The sequence below is a fragment of the Chlamydotis macqueenii genome, chromosome 1 (assembly GCF_036417535.1).
Source record: "Chlamydotis macqueenii isolate bChlMac1 chromosome 1, bChlMac1.mat, whole genome shotgun sequence".
NCBI lineage: Eukaryota > Metazoa > Chordata > Aves > Otidiformes > Otididae > Chlamydotis > Chlamydotis macqueenii.
The window spans coordinates 137,671,853-137,689,222 of record NC_141556.1 but is presented as its reverse complement, the minus strand read 5'-3'; the positions used below and the strand labels follow the sequence as shown (position 1 = coordinate 137,689,222).

Here is a 17,370-nt window from a genome sequence, read left to right as displayed (position 1 = left end):
TCATCTTTAGGATGTCTAAAAATTAGATTTATATATGTCATCCTTGGCTTCCTTTATAAAATTCAGAGAGAAAAATGGCACTTCAAAGTGATGGGTTGCACAGCCTGTGTTGCAGTGAGATGCACTGACAGTGCTCCTCTCCAGCAACTGACGGAGGGAATCTAGGGAAACTAGCTCAGGCTTGTACACCTGATTTGTAAGCTAGATGAATCGCTATATTTTCACATACTTGTGAAAATCGAAGCTTAGTTTTATTCGTTTTAATGTTGACATACATGCAGCTACACTTGTCTCCCAGTGGTAGTTCCATTATTCCATTATTAAGTTCCAAATAAAAGCAGTGATTCTTTAGATGATCCATTATCAGCAAGATGAGGCATTCTTAATTTATTTTCTGGAAACATATACTGGCAATAGATTGGCAGTTCACTCAGAAGGTGATATTGAGCTGTCTGTGGGAGTTGCTTACGTGTGCTGTGAGTATGTATTAAACCCGTAGTAAGCAAATTACACTTCAGTCTGTCCCACCACGGTGACAAGAAGTGACTCTGCTGCTGGATAAACATTTCACTTGGTTGTTTAATTGTTTGAAATGTAGTATCGTAGTTTTGGAATAGAATTCAACTTGCATCTATGAAAAGGGGAAAAGTCTTTGAAGAAGATAACTGAAACAGTTGTAACAAAATGCTTATTAAAAATGTGTACTGCTGTGTTCTAGCATTATTCGGAGAGAATATGTCCATTTTTAGTAGTTATGTTACTTCCTCTGTAAGGGTGATGCTTCTCTATCTGCACTTACATTATTATTCTGTAATATTTGGAAGTGATTTCCATTTCTTCAGCTGTTCAGCATACAAGGCTCTCTGGAGTCAATAATTTTATCAGTCTGTATTTTAGAATTGCTCCTCAGTGAGGATACTTTATGTTTTCTCAGAGCTGAACAGTCACTAACCATTTTTTTACCTCTTCCTTGCAGACAACAATAATTTGGGATGCTCACACAGGAGAAGCTAAACAGCAGTTTCCTTTCCATTCAGGTAATTTCTGTATAACTCTTGTTAGTAAAATGAAATGCAGTTTTTAATTTTGTCAATGTAGTTTATCCTTTTGTAAAAATTATCTGCCAGCGAGAAATTTCAACCAAGTTTTTTGTGCTTTAATTATCCTGTCTATCGTGGCTTGTGCGTTTATTCTTTTTTTCAGAAAGATGGGGTTCTGTGAGAATCAGCTTTGAAAGTCAACTGATTTTAGGAGAGGAATTATGCACCAGCCATGTCTACCTAGCTGACTGATCTGTTGTTACCTATGTGCTTGAATAGTACCAAGTGGTGATTTATGAAGAGACTTTTCAGTGGAGGTGTCTGGGATCTTTCCCACTCTTTCTGCTCCTGTTGCAATGAAGCTGGCTTGAGACAGCAGCAGATGGATCTCTCATGCAGCTTGCATTCACTGCTGCAAGCATGAAGGTCCTCAGGAATGTCTTAGCTTTTAATTTTGACTTGAAGTTCCTCAGTATTTGCTTTCTCTGATTATCAGAAGTCAATTGCCAACCTTGAGTTTCAAAATCTTGCTGCACCATAAACCTTACTTGGACGCTGATTTGTAGATCTGGTCTGCTTCAAGAAGAGAGATGTCACAGATACTAAGTAATCTTGAGTAGCAGGCAATCATTGGCGTCATCTTAAATTCACCTGAGACCAGACTTGTAAGGTGATGACTGAATTCATGATCCAAACTGGATAAGGTGTCACGGGGAAGTATTTTTAAGGTGCATAGTCAAACTGAGTTTAAAAGCACCAAAGCTTTCCAGATTCTGATGCTAGAAATGTTAATCTTCCTGTGTGCTCACTGTAACTAATCAATTTTTTTTAATACAGCAGGCTTTCATGAGGTGCTTAATGGTGTTTAAAAACATACATTGTACTACTCATTTTAAAACGTTCATTTGCACATGCTTTTCAATTCAATTTCTAGTTGTTCTCATCCTCAGGTTTTCACAGATGTTACTAATGTGCAATAGCAATGGAAGTGGTTATTGAACAGAAGACAGAAAGTGTGTCCGTGCACGCAGGAGATCCATACTCTGCATTTTTGTCACTCATCTTCTCGCTTATTAATTCAACTGTCAGTTTGGAGAAGTCGATGTCTGCTGACAGATTTTCTTACTGTGGCATTAATTTATCTGTCATAACTGTTCCAAAAAAGCAAACTTTGTGCTGTATAGCGATGTAGTTAATGAAACTCTTAAACCTTCTAATCACTAACTATTGATGAGCTGTTGCAGATTCAGAACTTGGTTGGTTGCCCTTTCAGAATCATGTTCACTGATGTGCAGCTCTCTTAGCAATGATGTGCATCAAGGACTTACCACTTCATTCCCCTTTTAGCAAGTTGAAAACTTAACTGTGTCTTCCAGTGCAATATGCCAATGTCCAGCTGCATTAATACATTTTTTTAATTTTTTTTTTTTTTACTTCTGTTGTTTGTCTTTGGACCATAAGACAAGATTGGAGAGGGGATGTGGAGAGGCTGATTTTTTTATTATTTCAAATATGTTTTCACAGGGAAGTAAAGCAGTTTGTTATTAAGGAAATTGTCGATAGGCCAAAAGCATATGTCCAACAATAAACTCTTCAAAATCAGCTGGAGCCTTTGTCCTCACATAAGTCTAAAGCCCCAAAGACCTCACCTTGTCCTCCTCGCATCACATATTCACCAGAACAAAATAACAGCAAATTCCTTACCGTGTCTGGAATCTGAAAACCTTGTCTACACAAGGATTAAAGGTGCCATTCTAACAATTAAAAGTCTCGTTTAGACAGAGTACAGTTCCTTTAACGCATACTTGTGTGGCGTTCTTCTTTGCATACTTCTTTGAAGTAGTTGGCCTGGCAATAGCAAATCTTTTACTGTTGGCTGCTTTGCAACAACCTGTTTAGTTTACAGCCATATGGACAAAACTGTCATCTTAAAGTACAAAAGGAAGACTCCTTTGTCTAGGTCTTGAAGGCCTCTGTATCATTGATGTTCCCACGTAACGTGAAAGTTTTATGGTCCAAATATGTAAGTATGTGGATAAGTAGCTTCTAGGGTTTCATCATTCTTTGTAAAACTGTGAGTCATCATAGGGCGTTTGATCAAAATACGTATTCACATGGCTTATTTCATGAAAAAGGAGTGAAATAGTCCAATTTTCACATGTACTGATAGATGCAGACTGATGTCTATCCATGCAGGAACAAATTAGGTAAGGGATACAGTAAGAGGTACTTATGTGACCCAGTTTTAGACATCTAAGTGCTCTGAATTGCTCCCTGCAGAGACCTAACAGTTTCGAGCTTCTAATTCTGAATCACACCTAGATTTGGTCAGAAAAAGCTTAAATTAACTGATAATTATTGTAACACTTTTATGTCGGTGTTTATTTCAGCTGCATTTCTTATGGGTTTGTTGCTGCTTTTATTAGATTACATTCTAATTGTTTTCATGCAGTTGGCTAGTATTCTGTGTTTTTGGAGACACTTTGGCAATTCGATTACTTGCATCAAAAACCACGTTTGGTTGGTTTTTCCAGACCATTTTCTGTCATTACTTATCCAGTAAACATATAATTAAATACACCAATAGATGAATCAGTATTCATTATCAACACTTTATGATTCAAATTATGCTGTAATGCAAATCCATCCCTTCAGGTGCCAGTAGCTCTCAAAAAATTACTTTTCAACTCACACATATCATAGTGGATATCAGCCCTAAAGACATATGGCTATTAATGAAGATAAATTTTTGGTTGCTCTGAAACAGTAATATGAAGCTTGCAGCATAAAAATGAAGACAAACAGGCAGTCAGAGAAACAAAATCTTTTTCTGTCTCCTGATTCTTAGTCATGTTCACTGGAAATCTCAGAAGTAATCTGCCCTGCTCACACAATTTTCCTTTATATTTCTGCAGTGTAGAAATTCCTTACCTTTTACACAGAATTATTGAGCTTTTTCATTAATATTCTCAAAAATATTTGTATTTGAAACAATTTCAGCCCTTCATTCTCATTTAGAGAGCTACCTGATGATTTGGAAGGTGACATGGTTCAGTCTCGTTTTGCAGTTCATAAATGTAACAGGAAAAAACACTCTTCAATATAATAGCGTTGGCAGCACAGATATCTTTTCACCTCTGTATTACAGAAGTGTTTCTCTGAGTGAATTTGAATAAGACGTTTCTTGATTTCATTTAAATGCTAAACTTCCATTGTAATGTTGCCAGAAAGAGATTGAGCTTTGCTGCCTGTATGCTGCTCTCGTTCTGACACACTGGCTTCTCCCAGGAGTGTGCTGAGAATGAAGATTTCTGTAGTTTCACAAATCTTGTGTCATCCTCTGGAGGGCAGCTGAACGCTCTCCTGAGCACAAAACCAAGCAGCAGTCACATAAGCACAAGCTGTGTGTCAGGAGTTCCCTCCTGCTCCTGCAAATGCTTTTGGTCTGCAGTGACACCCTGTGAAAGGGTGGGGTTCTTGGTTTTTCCACACTTCTTGCAAAGCGTGTGTGTTGCACACAGGCACCAGTTACGTGTGCCTGCACGGAACATTAGCTTTGTATTGGTGGTTGCAAAAAGCTGGTGCAGAGGAAGATGGCCACCTGCTTCTTCTCCCTCCCGTGTGTTGTGTCTGGCATTCACAGGAACATTTTTTTTTCTAACTCAGCTGAACTTATCCATCTTTTTTCTGGATTAGTTTTCTTCCAGGTTCTTCACTGAGCTGGCTTACAGAGGAATGAATGGTAGCGATGGCACAAGAGGAGTGTCCAGCTGGGAGTGGCGAGGGTGGAGGCAAATTGTTTTGCCCCTTCTTATGTAACTTTACGCAAAAGATTCTTATAAATAGGTGCCATGCAAGAGAAAAAATAATTTGTGCCCTTCAGGCCATCCCTATCATCCGTGTAACTGGTTGCAGGTTATGGGACAAGAACTAGCTTCTAGTCCATTTGATCCAGATGGGTGACAGGAGGAAAATGAGTTGGGATAAGTGTTTCTCTGCTGTGTTCCCTGATGTTCCTTCCATTGCTTGTGCTTCACAGCTCCTGCTCTGGATGTAGACTGGCAGAACAACACTACTTTTGCCTCCTGCAGCACTGACATGTGCATTCATGTATGCAGACTTGGCTGTGATCGTCCCGTTAAAACCTTTCAAGGACACACAGTAAGTTTAAGAAGTCCAAAATGCTAGTGATAAAGTCACAGCAGTATGTTACAATGATGGCAGATGAGGTGTTTGCAGGGTGTGTTCTGGCACCAGAGGTGTCCCATTGCTTCCCTAAAACCGTATTTCTCAGGAGTGACTCAGTGCCTGTGAGAGGGGATAAACTGTTCTACATCACCATCGGAGGCAAAACCTGCAGCTTGAACAGTGAGGCTATTTATACGTAGCATGAGCTGCAGACTAAGGGCACATTAATAAATAAGATTTTTTTTCCCCACTGGCTTCATTTCCTTAGTAAATGAGAACTATGAATAAGGAAAGAACGATTTACCTCCAGTCATTGTTCAGATTTAGAATCAGTTTCATCTACTAAGATCTATTTAAGATCTATTTCCTCCCTCTTTTCCTGGTGGTATTTAATGACTGTCAAAGACTACTTTTTCTGGCTTCATTCATGAGAAAACTGCTGGCATATACTGACCCATAATTTAGATATTAACTTCCAGAACTTGCTGTCTTCCCACTGAGGAAAGACTGTGCATTTGGAGACCTTTAGCTAGTCTGTGGTTAAACTGGTGTTTCATGATGGGTTGTACATTCCTACCAACAGACTGGTGATTTTTGTGATTATATGAAATGCAGCATTTTGCACATGATCCAAATTTTTACTTCTAATATCTGTACATTTCCTTTTAATTGTGACTGAAACATGTAAAATGGATGAAGCACAATTTAAATACTTTCCAGGATTATTTTCACTAAGACCCTGAGCCAATTTATGTTTTTAATGAACAGTCTTTCCCTTTTTGTGAAAGGCTTTTTTTTTCCTTATATATGACCCTCAAAAAAGCACAGAAAACTTACTAATTACCAAAGAAATACACTAGGCTTAATTAATTACAAAGTGCTAGGAAGATTGATAGAGAAAGCATTGTAAACTATTCGATATTCCATGTTGTATTTTGTTTGCACATACACCTCTATTTAGAGAGACCAGCATTGTTGTAGAGATGCAGTACGAAGAATAATAAACTCCACAAACCTTTACACTCCACCAAAACTGAAAATTTGTATCTTCGAGATCTACAGAATATTAACCAAAGAAATATCTAAAATTTAAAAATAATTTAATGCTGTATCATCAATCTGTATGGTTTGAGGGTTTATTTAAATCCTAGTGTATGAGGAAAGGGTACGAGAGACTTCGTGCCAGAGCAGGTATCAGAAGACTGATTGTGTGTGTTGTTCACAAACACAAAATGGTTTCCATTCCCAAATGACACTTAAATAGCATGTTAGGGAAGCAGCACTGCTTTTGTTCACCCATAAAGCAGCCAGGGATGTAATTTGTGGTCGGACTTCTTGCATGTGTAAACCTTGAGTGCCCTCTGCTGGGTGCCCAGTACAACGCAGGTAACCGGAATATTTACTTAATAAAATCACTCTTTATTTCAGAACGAGGTTAATGCAATCAAATGGGACCCATCTGGCATGCTACTAGCATCTTGCTCCGATGATATGACATTAAAGGTAATATAATTTCCATTATTGCTTTTCAAAATGTAAAGACAAAAATTATGTCTATTTTTTAATCTTCTCCAGAATGCTGGTAGTGTCGCACTTAAAACTCTGCCTGAACAATAGTTTCTTTTTTTTTCCCGATTTCTTAAAACCAATGTGAAAGATTGAACACACAGAAACAGCCACTGGGAAAACTGAGACCTCCTATCCAAATAAGTGTTGAGTGACTCATACGTCACTGTCACAGAATAGTCATAGTTTAAATGTACATAGATATATGCCCCTGCTTGCCTGTCAACAGAGGCATAATCCTTGTGCTAAGACATAGTCTATTGGTTACACTTTGAAAATAATATAAAAATGAGGAATTTTCCCTTTGGAGTCTTTTTTTCTGAAAATAGTTTCACGGAAGATGTTTGATTATTTTTTTTAATAGCCTTGGACTAAGCGGTGGGACATGACGTATATATTCAGAGCCCACCAAAAATCACCTCTCTGAACATGCTTATCTCTATCCGTTCACTGTATGGGGAGCCTAAGGCAGCCACGCTGCTGATGTACCTGCTTCTGTTAGGTGCTTGAAGTGAGATGGAGTGAATCTGGATCCTGGCTTGCAGACAACGTAGGCTGCTTTACTAGCACAACTGGGCCACTGCGCTGTACCAGCAAAGTGTCGCTAACACAGAGGGAGTCTGAGCTTGCCGAAATACTTTTCACAACAGAGCTTTTCCAGCCCAAACTCCTCTCCGTCTCATTCTCCTTTCCCAGACATAATGAACGAAGGCTGTGTCCGTGTAGGAATAGCTGTGTGTTGTAACAGCAAAGCCCTCCTGCTGGACAGTTGATTTATGCTGGTTCCTCTTTCCACTGCTGATTGACACAGCTGAAGCAGGAGTGGTTTCTAGCATGCACACAGCCTGCATGTGAGAACTGGAACTGAGAGAGCAGCAGCACTCCTAGATGAGAGCTAAGTGAATGTCAGTGTTAAAATGTTTCCTCTTCATAGGCAGCCTGACTTGAACTCTGCCTTTGCCATAGACCCACTTGGGTTTTCATCGCTCTGGATTCTAGATGTTTTATTGCAGACTACTCACAGAACTGGAAACTTAGAGAAGATAGGGCTAGAAGAGATTGAAGGAGAGCACCTTGTCTGTTACGCTGCCACAAAGCAGCATTGTAGTAACTGTTATTGCTCTGCTTAAACATCCTGACCAGTTTTTGTGACCAGTTGCATGCTGTGTTTTAAAAACCACTGTGACTCAGTGTTGTTGATACAATTCAAGTTTCTAACCACTGAATCTGGCACAAGAGGTGTTGGTTTGCTATCTCTGGCCTCGCCTGTTTCTAAAAACCTTCAGTGATGGAGACTACAAATCCTCTTCAGGCAATTATTATTCTTCTTCCTTTTCCTTTGGAAACAGTCCTCTGTGGCTTCTTTTTCTTCTCTGTTTTTGGAGTTCTTGATATTTTCCTACAGCTTCTTGGAACATGTTGCCTGTTACCCATAGAATATGGCTAAGCTTTGTGTAATGTTTCTGAAAGCAGACTCAGATCTGCTGATGAAAATTCAGGTTAAGAGCACATAATTTCCCTCATAGTGCAGACTTACAACAAGTGAGTTAAATCATTACCACATTTTTGGTATCTCTCTGAAACGGATTGACTACATTTGTGTTATTTTCCCTGCTATGAATTAGCTTCATCTTGTTTTCTGTTAGCTGAAGAAAAGGTGTACTGAATTACCTGTCATCTCTGTTGATTATATTCTTTATCTCACACTGAAGTATTTGATCATGTAGTACTGCATAAATAGCTGATCATCTTCCATCATCTGTGTTGTTAAAACATCAGGAAAACAAATGGGGTTCAGGAGGAATAGGAAAATTTTACTGGCATGAGAGAAAATGACTAGGTTCTAAGCAGTTATTGAATCTTTCTTTTCATTCTTTAAAATGACTGCTGTTGCAATGTTTGACTTAATTTTCAAGTTAAACTTCTCTAAATACAGTAACTTCAACTTCTGTATGAAAACACAGCTACAGGCCATGGGCAGTACAGCAACTATTTAGTTTCTCTTATCTATGGAATTAATACTATTAAATGTGTAGCTCTAACCTGAACAGGGTTATTTTAACGTGTGTGCCAAACTGCTGCATTAATAAAGTATGTTTATGTGTATCCATCTGTGTCGAGATCTTAAATAAAGAAGTGGTAAGAATAACATAGAACTGAAATAATTCAGATGAGAAGACATTAGTAACGTTGCCATTTTTCCCCTTCATAATTACTCTTACTTAGATTTGGAGTATGAAGCAAGATACCTGTGTACATGATCTTCAGGCTCACAGCAAAGAGATTTATACTATCAAATGGAGTCCTACAGGACCAGGCACCAGCAACCCAAATTCCAACATCATGTTAGCAAGGTAAGAAATATACCTCTTTCTGTTGCCTACCAAGAAGAAGGATTGTTTTTTCTGACATGAAACTCTACTGTCATCTTGCCGTCAGTCTTCCTGCAGACAATTCCTGTGAAAAGCACCTGTGTTCCTCAGTCAGGGGGATGGATACAAAGGGAAAGGAATCGTATTTGAAAAAGGAAGAAGAAAAAGAAGGAAAATTGAGTCATGTGATATTTAACTTTGAAGCTGCCTTGATAAAAGATTGTAAATTTGACATTGCACCTTCACATCCGGCATCCGGTTGTTATGAGTGAAAGAACTTAGTGAGACAGATGGCAGCCCATTCAGCCATTTGGAATGCGTTCTGACCAGGGTTATGTGACTCACTCGGGCAGATATGGACATTTTTTATAGCCTTGTTAACTAACAGAAAAGTTTGGATAATCTGTAAAATTCCACTTGAAAATCTGTTCAAAATTCTTCTTTGAGCTGAACGCCAACTGATGGTAGTACCATGGGATTATCAAATCAGTTCGTGGTGTACTCAATTTGGGGAGGAGTTGTATTGAAGCCATTTTATTTTACTTCTTAGTCTGGGAGTGGACAGGGAAGAACTTCACTTTCTTGCACTTATTCTTCTAATACTGTTTTTAATACCAATTATTTCCTTTGCTTTTCTGTAAGTCCACAGTTTGGGATTTAGATGGAGTGTAGCAAAAAATAGCACTGAAACAAAGTGAAAAGGACTACAGTTCTAGAGAATTGCAGAATGCTAATTCATTAAATAGTCCATTAGGAATAAGGTCTCTCTGGAACCGTTTATCCTATCCATGACAATATATATTTGACCTTTCTGAAAAATAGCAGGTAGAATCTCAAAAGGAGGGAGCTTGGCTCTCTTAGGGCTAGTGATCTGATCCTATATGTACAGCACACCTAGATAAACTCAAATGGTCCTCATACAACTGTACATACAGTTCTTGTTATTAAAAAAACGTAAAGACTGTAGTGAATATTAGTTTTTCTGTTTGAAACATTATTTCTTACTTTGCCAAGGGAAAAAAAAAGGGATATTCTCTTAATACATTTACAGTATCAATCTACAAATTCATTAACACCCAAATTAAGACAAGCCTGTGTTTGAATGCTTCTTGCAGTGCTTCGTTTGATTCCACTGTTCGGCTGTGGGACGTTGACCGAGGAGTCTGCATCCATACGTTAACAAAACATCAAGAGCCTGTCTACAGTGTAGCATTTAGTCCTGATGGAAAATATCTAGCCAGCGGGTCCTTTGACAAATGTGTCCATATATGGAATACTCAGGTACTGTTTTGCTTCATGTGATGCACGTCTGGTTTAGATGACCCGTTAGTAGCAAAAGCCTAAATGGAAAATACATGTACCTCTGTAGCGTATGACCTGCCAGCCAAGGTGAACCTGATCCTATTGGCCGACAGAAATCTCAGCGTAACAGTTGAATCACTCAGGTGGAGTGAGGTGACTGTCCAGAACGTTTCTGGTCAGGCTTCTTTGTGTGCTGAAACTCTAGCATACACAGATATGGTCCTGTCGTGCCTTCAGCTTTGTGAAGCAAAGGTGTGGGTTGATTCTTAGAAGTGATACTTTTATCTAGTAACAACCTGAGTTCAGCTGTGAGTCCAATGTACCTGGCTTATACTTTGTGATGAGGGGATGATAGATACAAAGGATATACAGGGTGGGGACTGGGGATACACTGGAGAAAAGTAGGACATCGTAGTTCCACAGATTTAGTGCTGGATACTGATGCCTCACAGCCTGAATTAACAGCAAACTTTAGAAAAGACCACCTGAGCCTAACTCCCTCGGCCTTTACCGTTAGAGAGTTGACAAAAAGTGGTGTCTGAGAATCCTACTGTAAATTGCTTTCTGGAGGAGCCTGTTTCTCCTGAATTTCAAAGACCAGTTTCCTACCCTCAGCGCATTACAGAGATGACCATAGTTGGGTGATGTGAACAGCTCCCCTCCTTGCCACCACTCTCTTGTTTTTAATGTAGTGCCACGTGTCAGAGAAAAAGAAGGGGAACTTCTGTATCAAATGTTTGCATGCTGTTTTGCTTTGTAGAGTGGAACTCTAGTACATAGCTACCGAGGCACCGGGGGCATCTTTGAAGTCTGCTGGAATGCTAGAGGAGACAAAGTGGGAGCAAGCGCATCAGACGGATCGGTAAGGAGCTTTACATATCATAAATGCTGGGTGGAGATTACTCTTCTGGAGAGTGTCAACAAAAAACCATACATGCCCTACTGCCTTCTCTGGATAGAACTGAAAGGTAGACAAATGAAGACAGAAATGAGTAGTTCTGTGGAGTGCATTAAGAACGCTCCTGCTTTGGAAGGTTTTGAATACTAGGAGGTTGTGTTCCCATTGGAAACGAAGAATGCTTGTAGAATAGGTGAACATTACTGAAGATGGGAATGACTTTTAAATACATATTACATAAGAACAACAGTACTGTTATTTCTATCGTTATGTATCTCATCTGTCAATTTTTAATGAAGGTCAGGTCACAGCAGTTAGCTCTCTAATAAACAGTTGTCCTGGGGCTTGCCAAGTTTTATCGCACAGAAGAAGTTTACCCTTGAATAGTTCCTGAAAGAGGATTTTTCAGCACAGTGTCCAAAAATTTCATTGCATGGTAAAGGAGAAATATTGCCATAAAGAATACTGATTATTCATACTGGTTTTGCTGTTAATGTTACTTTAAAAAAAAATCCCAATTGTAGCATGAGCAGCTTGTGAAGGACACACAGATGTTATAACATACTCTACAGCTTTTTAAAATAACTTTTCTACATGTCTGGCTGGCATAACTACTTTACAGCAGTGTTTTTCAAACAGTTTAACAAAGGATACACCTACGACGTGATTCACTTGCTTGAGCTTAGTTGTGCTGTTTGAGATGCTGCAATGCCTGGCTTCCAACAGCTGCTCCAAATGGGCACGTGTCCGCTCTCGGTCCTGCGTCCTGTGTCATGCCTGCCAGGCCTGCGTCTATTTTGGATGTAGTTCAGAAATGGAAGTGTACGCTGTATTCAGGCAACTAAATGGGGCCCATAGTCTTGTCTGGGATATGCCACCAAAATGTTTGTTTGTAATCCAAAAAAAGCCCAGCTAAATGTTAAATGCATGGCTTTCGCTTGGGTTTTCTCCCATGTTGGGTGGTTCCCTTGCTTACATGCACGTAATCAGGTACTTGAGACAGGCTGATCTAAAGCTGGAGAGTAAAACATAGAGCTGGCTGATCAGCCTGTGTGCGGAGCCGGGTATGACTGGGGCTTCCCCATCACCTCCAGAAATCGTTCTTGATGCTGAGTCTTTTCTCTCTAGGTTTGTGTTCTAGATCTGCGGAAGTAAAAGTGAAATGTTTTAGAAGAAATTTCAAATGGACCAGCAGTGAATGTGTGGGGAGAAGCACTCTTCAAAACTATTCTTAACAGCTCCAGAACTGTACGAACTTGAACAAAGTTAGAGTGTACCGTGAAACCAACTCTCCCTGGCCACAGGTGTCTAGTATTTTGTCCGTAACCTTCATCAAGGAGTAAAAACACAGTCACTTCAGAGGGGGAGGGAATGGTTTCCACCTGGAACATTCAGCCTTGGAAGCATGAAGCCACCAGCTAGGCATTGCACTGTTTGGTTTGCGTCTGAGAACTTGCTCTGATGGCTGGGAAAAAAAAAAGCTGTGCCAAAAAAAATTAATAAAAAAAAAAGAAAAATGCTGTGATAAACCAAAAGGGAAAAAAAAAAATCCTCCTCCATGCGGTGTTGTATTTTTTCCTTCCAATTTGGACACTACAGTTGCTCTCCCAAAGGACGTTCAAAGACCAGTTTGTACTGATGAAATGCTCAACTTTGTAATCACAACACTTTCTATTTTCTAGACTACTTTTTTGTTCAGTGGTTTTTCTATCAGCTGGAATATTACAGCCTGGAGGATCCCAGGCTTAGGATGTTTTCTTTTTATTTCTCCCTTCCACTCCCAACTTCTCCTTCCTTTTTTTTCTCCTCTTTCTTCTTGCCCTGTTTTTTTTTCTTTTTTTTTCCCCTGTATGCCCATAGTAGATGCAGCCAGGTGGACATGACAATGAAAATTTTTGACAGACTGCTTCTCTCTTCTCTCTCTTTCCTTTTCCTTTCTTTCTCTCCGTTTAAAAGAAAAAAATCCTCCATGCTTCAGATCTTAGCGTCTCAAGGGCACTTTCAGCAAATTGTGTAATAAGTGCTTTATATAAGAATGCAGTGCTGGGGAAGATTTTTACAGGAGAAAGATGACTTTTAACAGAAAGAACCCAGTGTATTTTTGGAAAAAGAAATATTTTTTATGTTAAACAGTTTTAAAAGCCTGAAACGGCCACCAAATGTAGACCAGATGTGTAATTCAAGCAAAAAGAATGACACGGAGTCCAAGGAACATGAAAGGTGCAGTATCCTTTTTCTCTTCTCTCTCAGAAAGTGCTGTGAGAAAAAATGCCATTGGACACAATAAATGCCAGTCATTTACTGAGAGTCCTCTTCCAACAGCCAGCCATTTATACAGTCTCATTTCATTTTGTGGCTGTTTGGTGATGTACACATATTAAAAGGGATTTGTAAGTTTGAGACTATAAATACAGCATTCATTTTCTTGAGTCCATATTTTCATTTATCCTTGGTAACCAGGGGAAAACAATTGTGTATCTTCTTTCCTCTAGCAGTCATCAGTGTGTCCTACAGAACATGGGTTGGGCTGCCCCTGGCCTTGCTGAACAGTGCTGTCCTCCATTAACCGTCCCACTCAGCTCTTTCTCTTCCAGTAAGTCAATGGGATTTTACCACTGACTTAATGGGACCAGTTGGACCGAGATCTATTGAGTGCATCTGTCATTGTTGAAGAACGGACTCTTGACAAGCTCCTGTCCATCCATGGTTGGCACTCTTCATTGCAGTGGGCGGTATCTGGTGCTGCTGTCACCCTCAGCCATGCGTGTGCTGCGTGCTATGAGGAAAGCTCTGGCTCTGCACGTGGAGGTTCACTGTCTGCCCAGACAGGTTTAGCCTTAAGGGTGTCCCCAGTGCCGTGCTCAGAAGACAACGTAGAACTCTCTGTTAGGTGAGGACATGAGAAAGGATGTTGTATCTCGACTTACATACTATTATGAAGTTAGAGTGGGTGAAATGATCAGAATGACAATAAAGACTTCCAAAGCACTACCTGTCCACTTTGGACATGATTTCCCCTGCAAGCTGGACATATGCAGGGATGCCTGCTGAAGACTACATTCCTCTAAAAGCAAGTGATGGATGCAGAGAAGGATGCACAGGCAGAGTTTATTGAAAGTACTGTAAACTATAAGGCAACCTTGGGGTGATAGAAGCCGTTAGACAGATCCTCAGAACTGGCTCAGTCAAACAGGTGTCCTCTCTAGCCAGGCTGGGCCAGGATTTCTAAGAGAGAGAAAAGCAAACAAGCAGAGAACCCCCTTAACATCCTGTAGTGCCTTTTCGCCCCAAGTCCCTGTTTCTGTAGCGCAGGGTCTTCCCTTTGACTTGACCACGACTGCTGAAGTGGTGATTTCATCTGAGCAAAACCAAAACCAGCGCCCTAGTGCTCATCCAGTGGTGCAAGACCCACCAAGACCCATCTTGGTGTCATCATGGCATCATGGAATCTGTACCTCATTTTTTCTCCTGTGTTTTCCTCTCTTTACATTTGCGTCTGCACAGCATCTTAGTCCTTCCAGTGGAACTAGGCACTGCCAGCTTCAGCTGCATTTCTTAAAGATACACACTTAGAAAGGAGAAAAGAATGAAAAGAAGTAACTGCCATAAAAGGGTTACTCAGTCCTGAGGTGAAAACAGTTACCTGGGATTTTTGTTATTAATGACAGTCAGGCTTGTTTATAGCAAAAAGTTGGATACTGGAAGGTATCAAGGATTATTTTTGGTGTTAAATGCATTTCTGTGTTGGTTTTAGTTTTCTGCTCTTAAGAGCATGGGCTGTAGATGATCACCTGCCAGTTTTGCACTGTTTTATAATAACCATGTGTACCTACTAATTTAAAGTCACTACTTAAAAAAAAAAAAGTTCAGAGAGACTTGAATTTGAATACAAAGGTTTGTGTGGTTTTATAAAGCCCAGTTGGGGCAATGATTTCATTACAATCATTGCATGTACACGGTTACTTCCTAAGCTGCTTTTGGGTGGCACTTCTGAGAGAACACGCAGAAGCTCTGGGTCGGCAGGCAGCGGAGGACAGCACAGATGGGGCTCTGGCCTCGCCTCCATCCATCCAGTGATGCCTGAGTAGGGCAGACGTCAGGATTCAAAGAGACGAGGTTGCTCAATCCGAGTTCAGCGACACCATGTCGCTGGCTGGCTTCATGGCCCTTGTTTTGTGGTTGTTCCCAGCATAGCTGCTGTAGATAACTTAGCAGTGTCCAGGGTGCCTGTTTCTTTTTCCTCTTTTTAAATTGTCAGAACACCACCTTTCTTCTGCCCGCTTACATGGAGGTAAGAAGCCAAGAGAAACAAAATTTCGACATCAGTTGGTATGCAAAGTCTATGTGGGAGAGAGGCTGCTGCTGCTCCAGAGAGTTTTCCATACAGACCGTCAGATTTGAAATCGATGTATGTGAGAAGCTAAGAAAATTCACCTTTCTTCCCCTCCCCAAGACCATAAAGACTGGAAAACCTTCAAAGACACTGTAGTTTAGGTGGTTTTCAGATAAAATGAGGGCAGCTGTTAAGGAAGACAGAAGATGTAGTTGCAAGGGCTAATCCTAGCCTAGCAGGCTGGTTTCTTTAGGAGGTGGGTGATGGGGAGAGAGACGCTCTTCCAGGCTGTAGTTCACCGTGGATGTCTAAGCCTGGACCTGCAGAACTGCCCTCACGGGAGCTCTTGCTTTCCTCCACTGCTGTGGTGGCATCCTCTGGTTAGCGGTGCCTTTCTGCGGCTCCCCTGCAACAGAACAGCACTGCAGCAGTTTGTTCATACAGTATTTTTTATGATTTTGTTTATAGTTCTTTGTAAACAGAAGAGAAATTGAAAAACCTAAGTGAGCAAACAGGATTGTGAAAGCATCGAGAGGCTTACTGGATTTTTATCATTGCTGGCTGTCTGGAACTGGCCTTGAAGTGAAAAAAGACAGTTTCTGAAAAACCACTCGACTCTGTGGGTTAGGAGGATACTGGACCTTTTATGTAGAAAACACTGGGTCCCTTATGGGGCACTAAACGGCCTGACTTACAGGGTTATACACACATTAACCCCATGCTACATCTTAGAAATTTCCTTTTAATTTGTTTAAAAAAAAAAAAGAAAAAAATAGCTAATTTTAGAGCCAAGTGAAGTGCACTTTGTCAAATGTAAGGGTCTGCTTTGTTTTTGGGTTTCTTTTTTCTTTTTCCCTTTTTAATTTTTCCTCCTTTTTTCCCTCCTTTTGCCTTTTTAAAAGATGTGGTTCTTTGTCAATTGCAGAAATGTTCTTTCAGCCACTCACTGAAATTCTGAATTCTGGCTTCTGCAGTTTTTATTGTCTGTGTCAGACTTGCAGCCAGACTTGGTTCTCATTTCAGCATTTCCCAGGTTCTGTTGAAACAACATCAACCCTTATTTTGTTTCTCCCCCACCCACACTTTCTTCAAATTCACCTTGTGTATTGTAGCTCATTTGTTTTAAGGAGAGAATCAACAGATCATATTCAGTGTCTTGAATAAATTGCTATATTTTGATATTAGAGAATTCTGTGCGTGTTGTTCCTTATTCTTTTCTGGCTATTTTGCATCCTGTGCTTAAGAGCTGGGGTTGGGTGACTTGAGGTGTAAGGTGGTGTCATGACCGAAAGGGTTACCTGGACCACAGGTGTATAAAGATGGCGACCGTGGATTTGTAGGATTTTGAAATACACAAGGACGTGGAGGCTTTATCCTCTAAATTTCTCTATTAAAGATTACCACAAATACCATTAGCAAGTATTCCTATGGTTAAAATATACATCTCTCTCAAGCTATTACAAATGATTATCAGCAATCAATTATACAGCACTAATCAATTGTAGCAGCACCCAATAATAGCAGCAATGAAGTATATATATATTGTACATTATATGCATATAATATTACAGGTTACAACAAAGTTACTAGAGAAGCAAACTTACCGCTGACGTGACAGCAGGTATGATGGGTTACTTACACGTATAGATGTGGCACCGGGTGCATTTGACA

At 40.1% G+C, this 17,370-nt stretch overlaps 1 protein-coding gene across 6 annotated transcripts in view; it reads left to right on the top strand.

The window, feature by feature from the left end:
• Window positions 1-16,888, top strand: part of TBL1X (transducin beta like 1 X-linked) — a 195,104-nt gene extending 178,216 nt beyond the window's left edge. For all 6 annotated transcript variants that reach the window (XM_086768224.1, XM_086768182.1, XM_086768189.1 and 3 more), the window contains 7 exons: window positions 977-1,037; window positions 5,080-5,201; window positions 6,657-6,731; window positions 9,021-9,148; window positions 10,282-10,447; window positions 11,229-11,330; window positions 12,495-16,888. In XM_086768224.1, the coding sequence (XP_086624350.1) occupies window positions 977-1,037; window positions 5,080-5,201; window positions 6,657-6,731; window positions 9,021-9,148; window positions 10,282-10,447; window positions 11,229-11,330; window positions 12,495-12,521 (681 nt within the window). In that variant the 3' untranslated portion in view covers window positions 12,522-16,888. The remainder of the gene's footprint in view (window positions 1-976; window positions 1,038-5,079; window positions 5,202-6,656; window positions 6,732-9,020; window positions 9,149-10,281; window positions 10,448-11,228; window positions 11,331-12,494) is intronic.
• The last annotated feature ends 482 nt before the right edge of the window (window positions 16,889-17,370 follow it).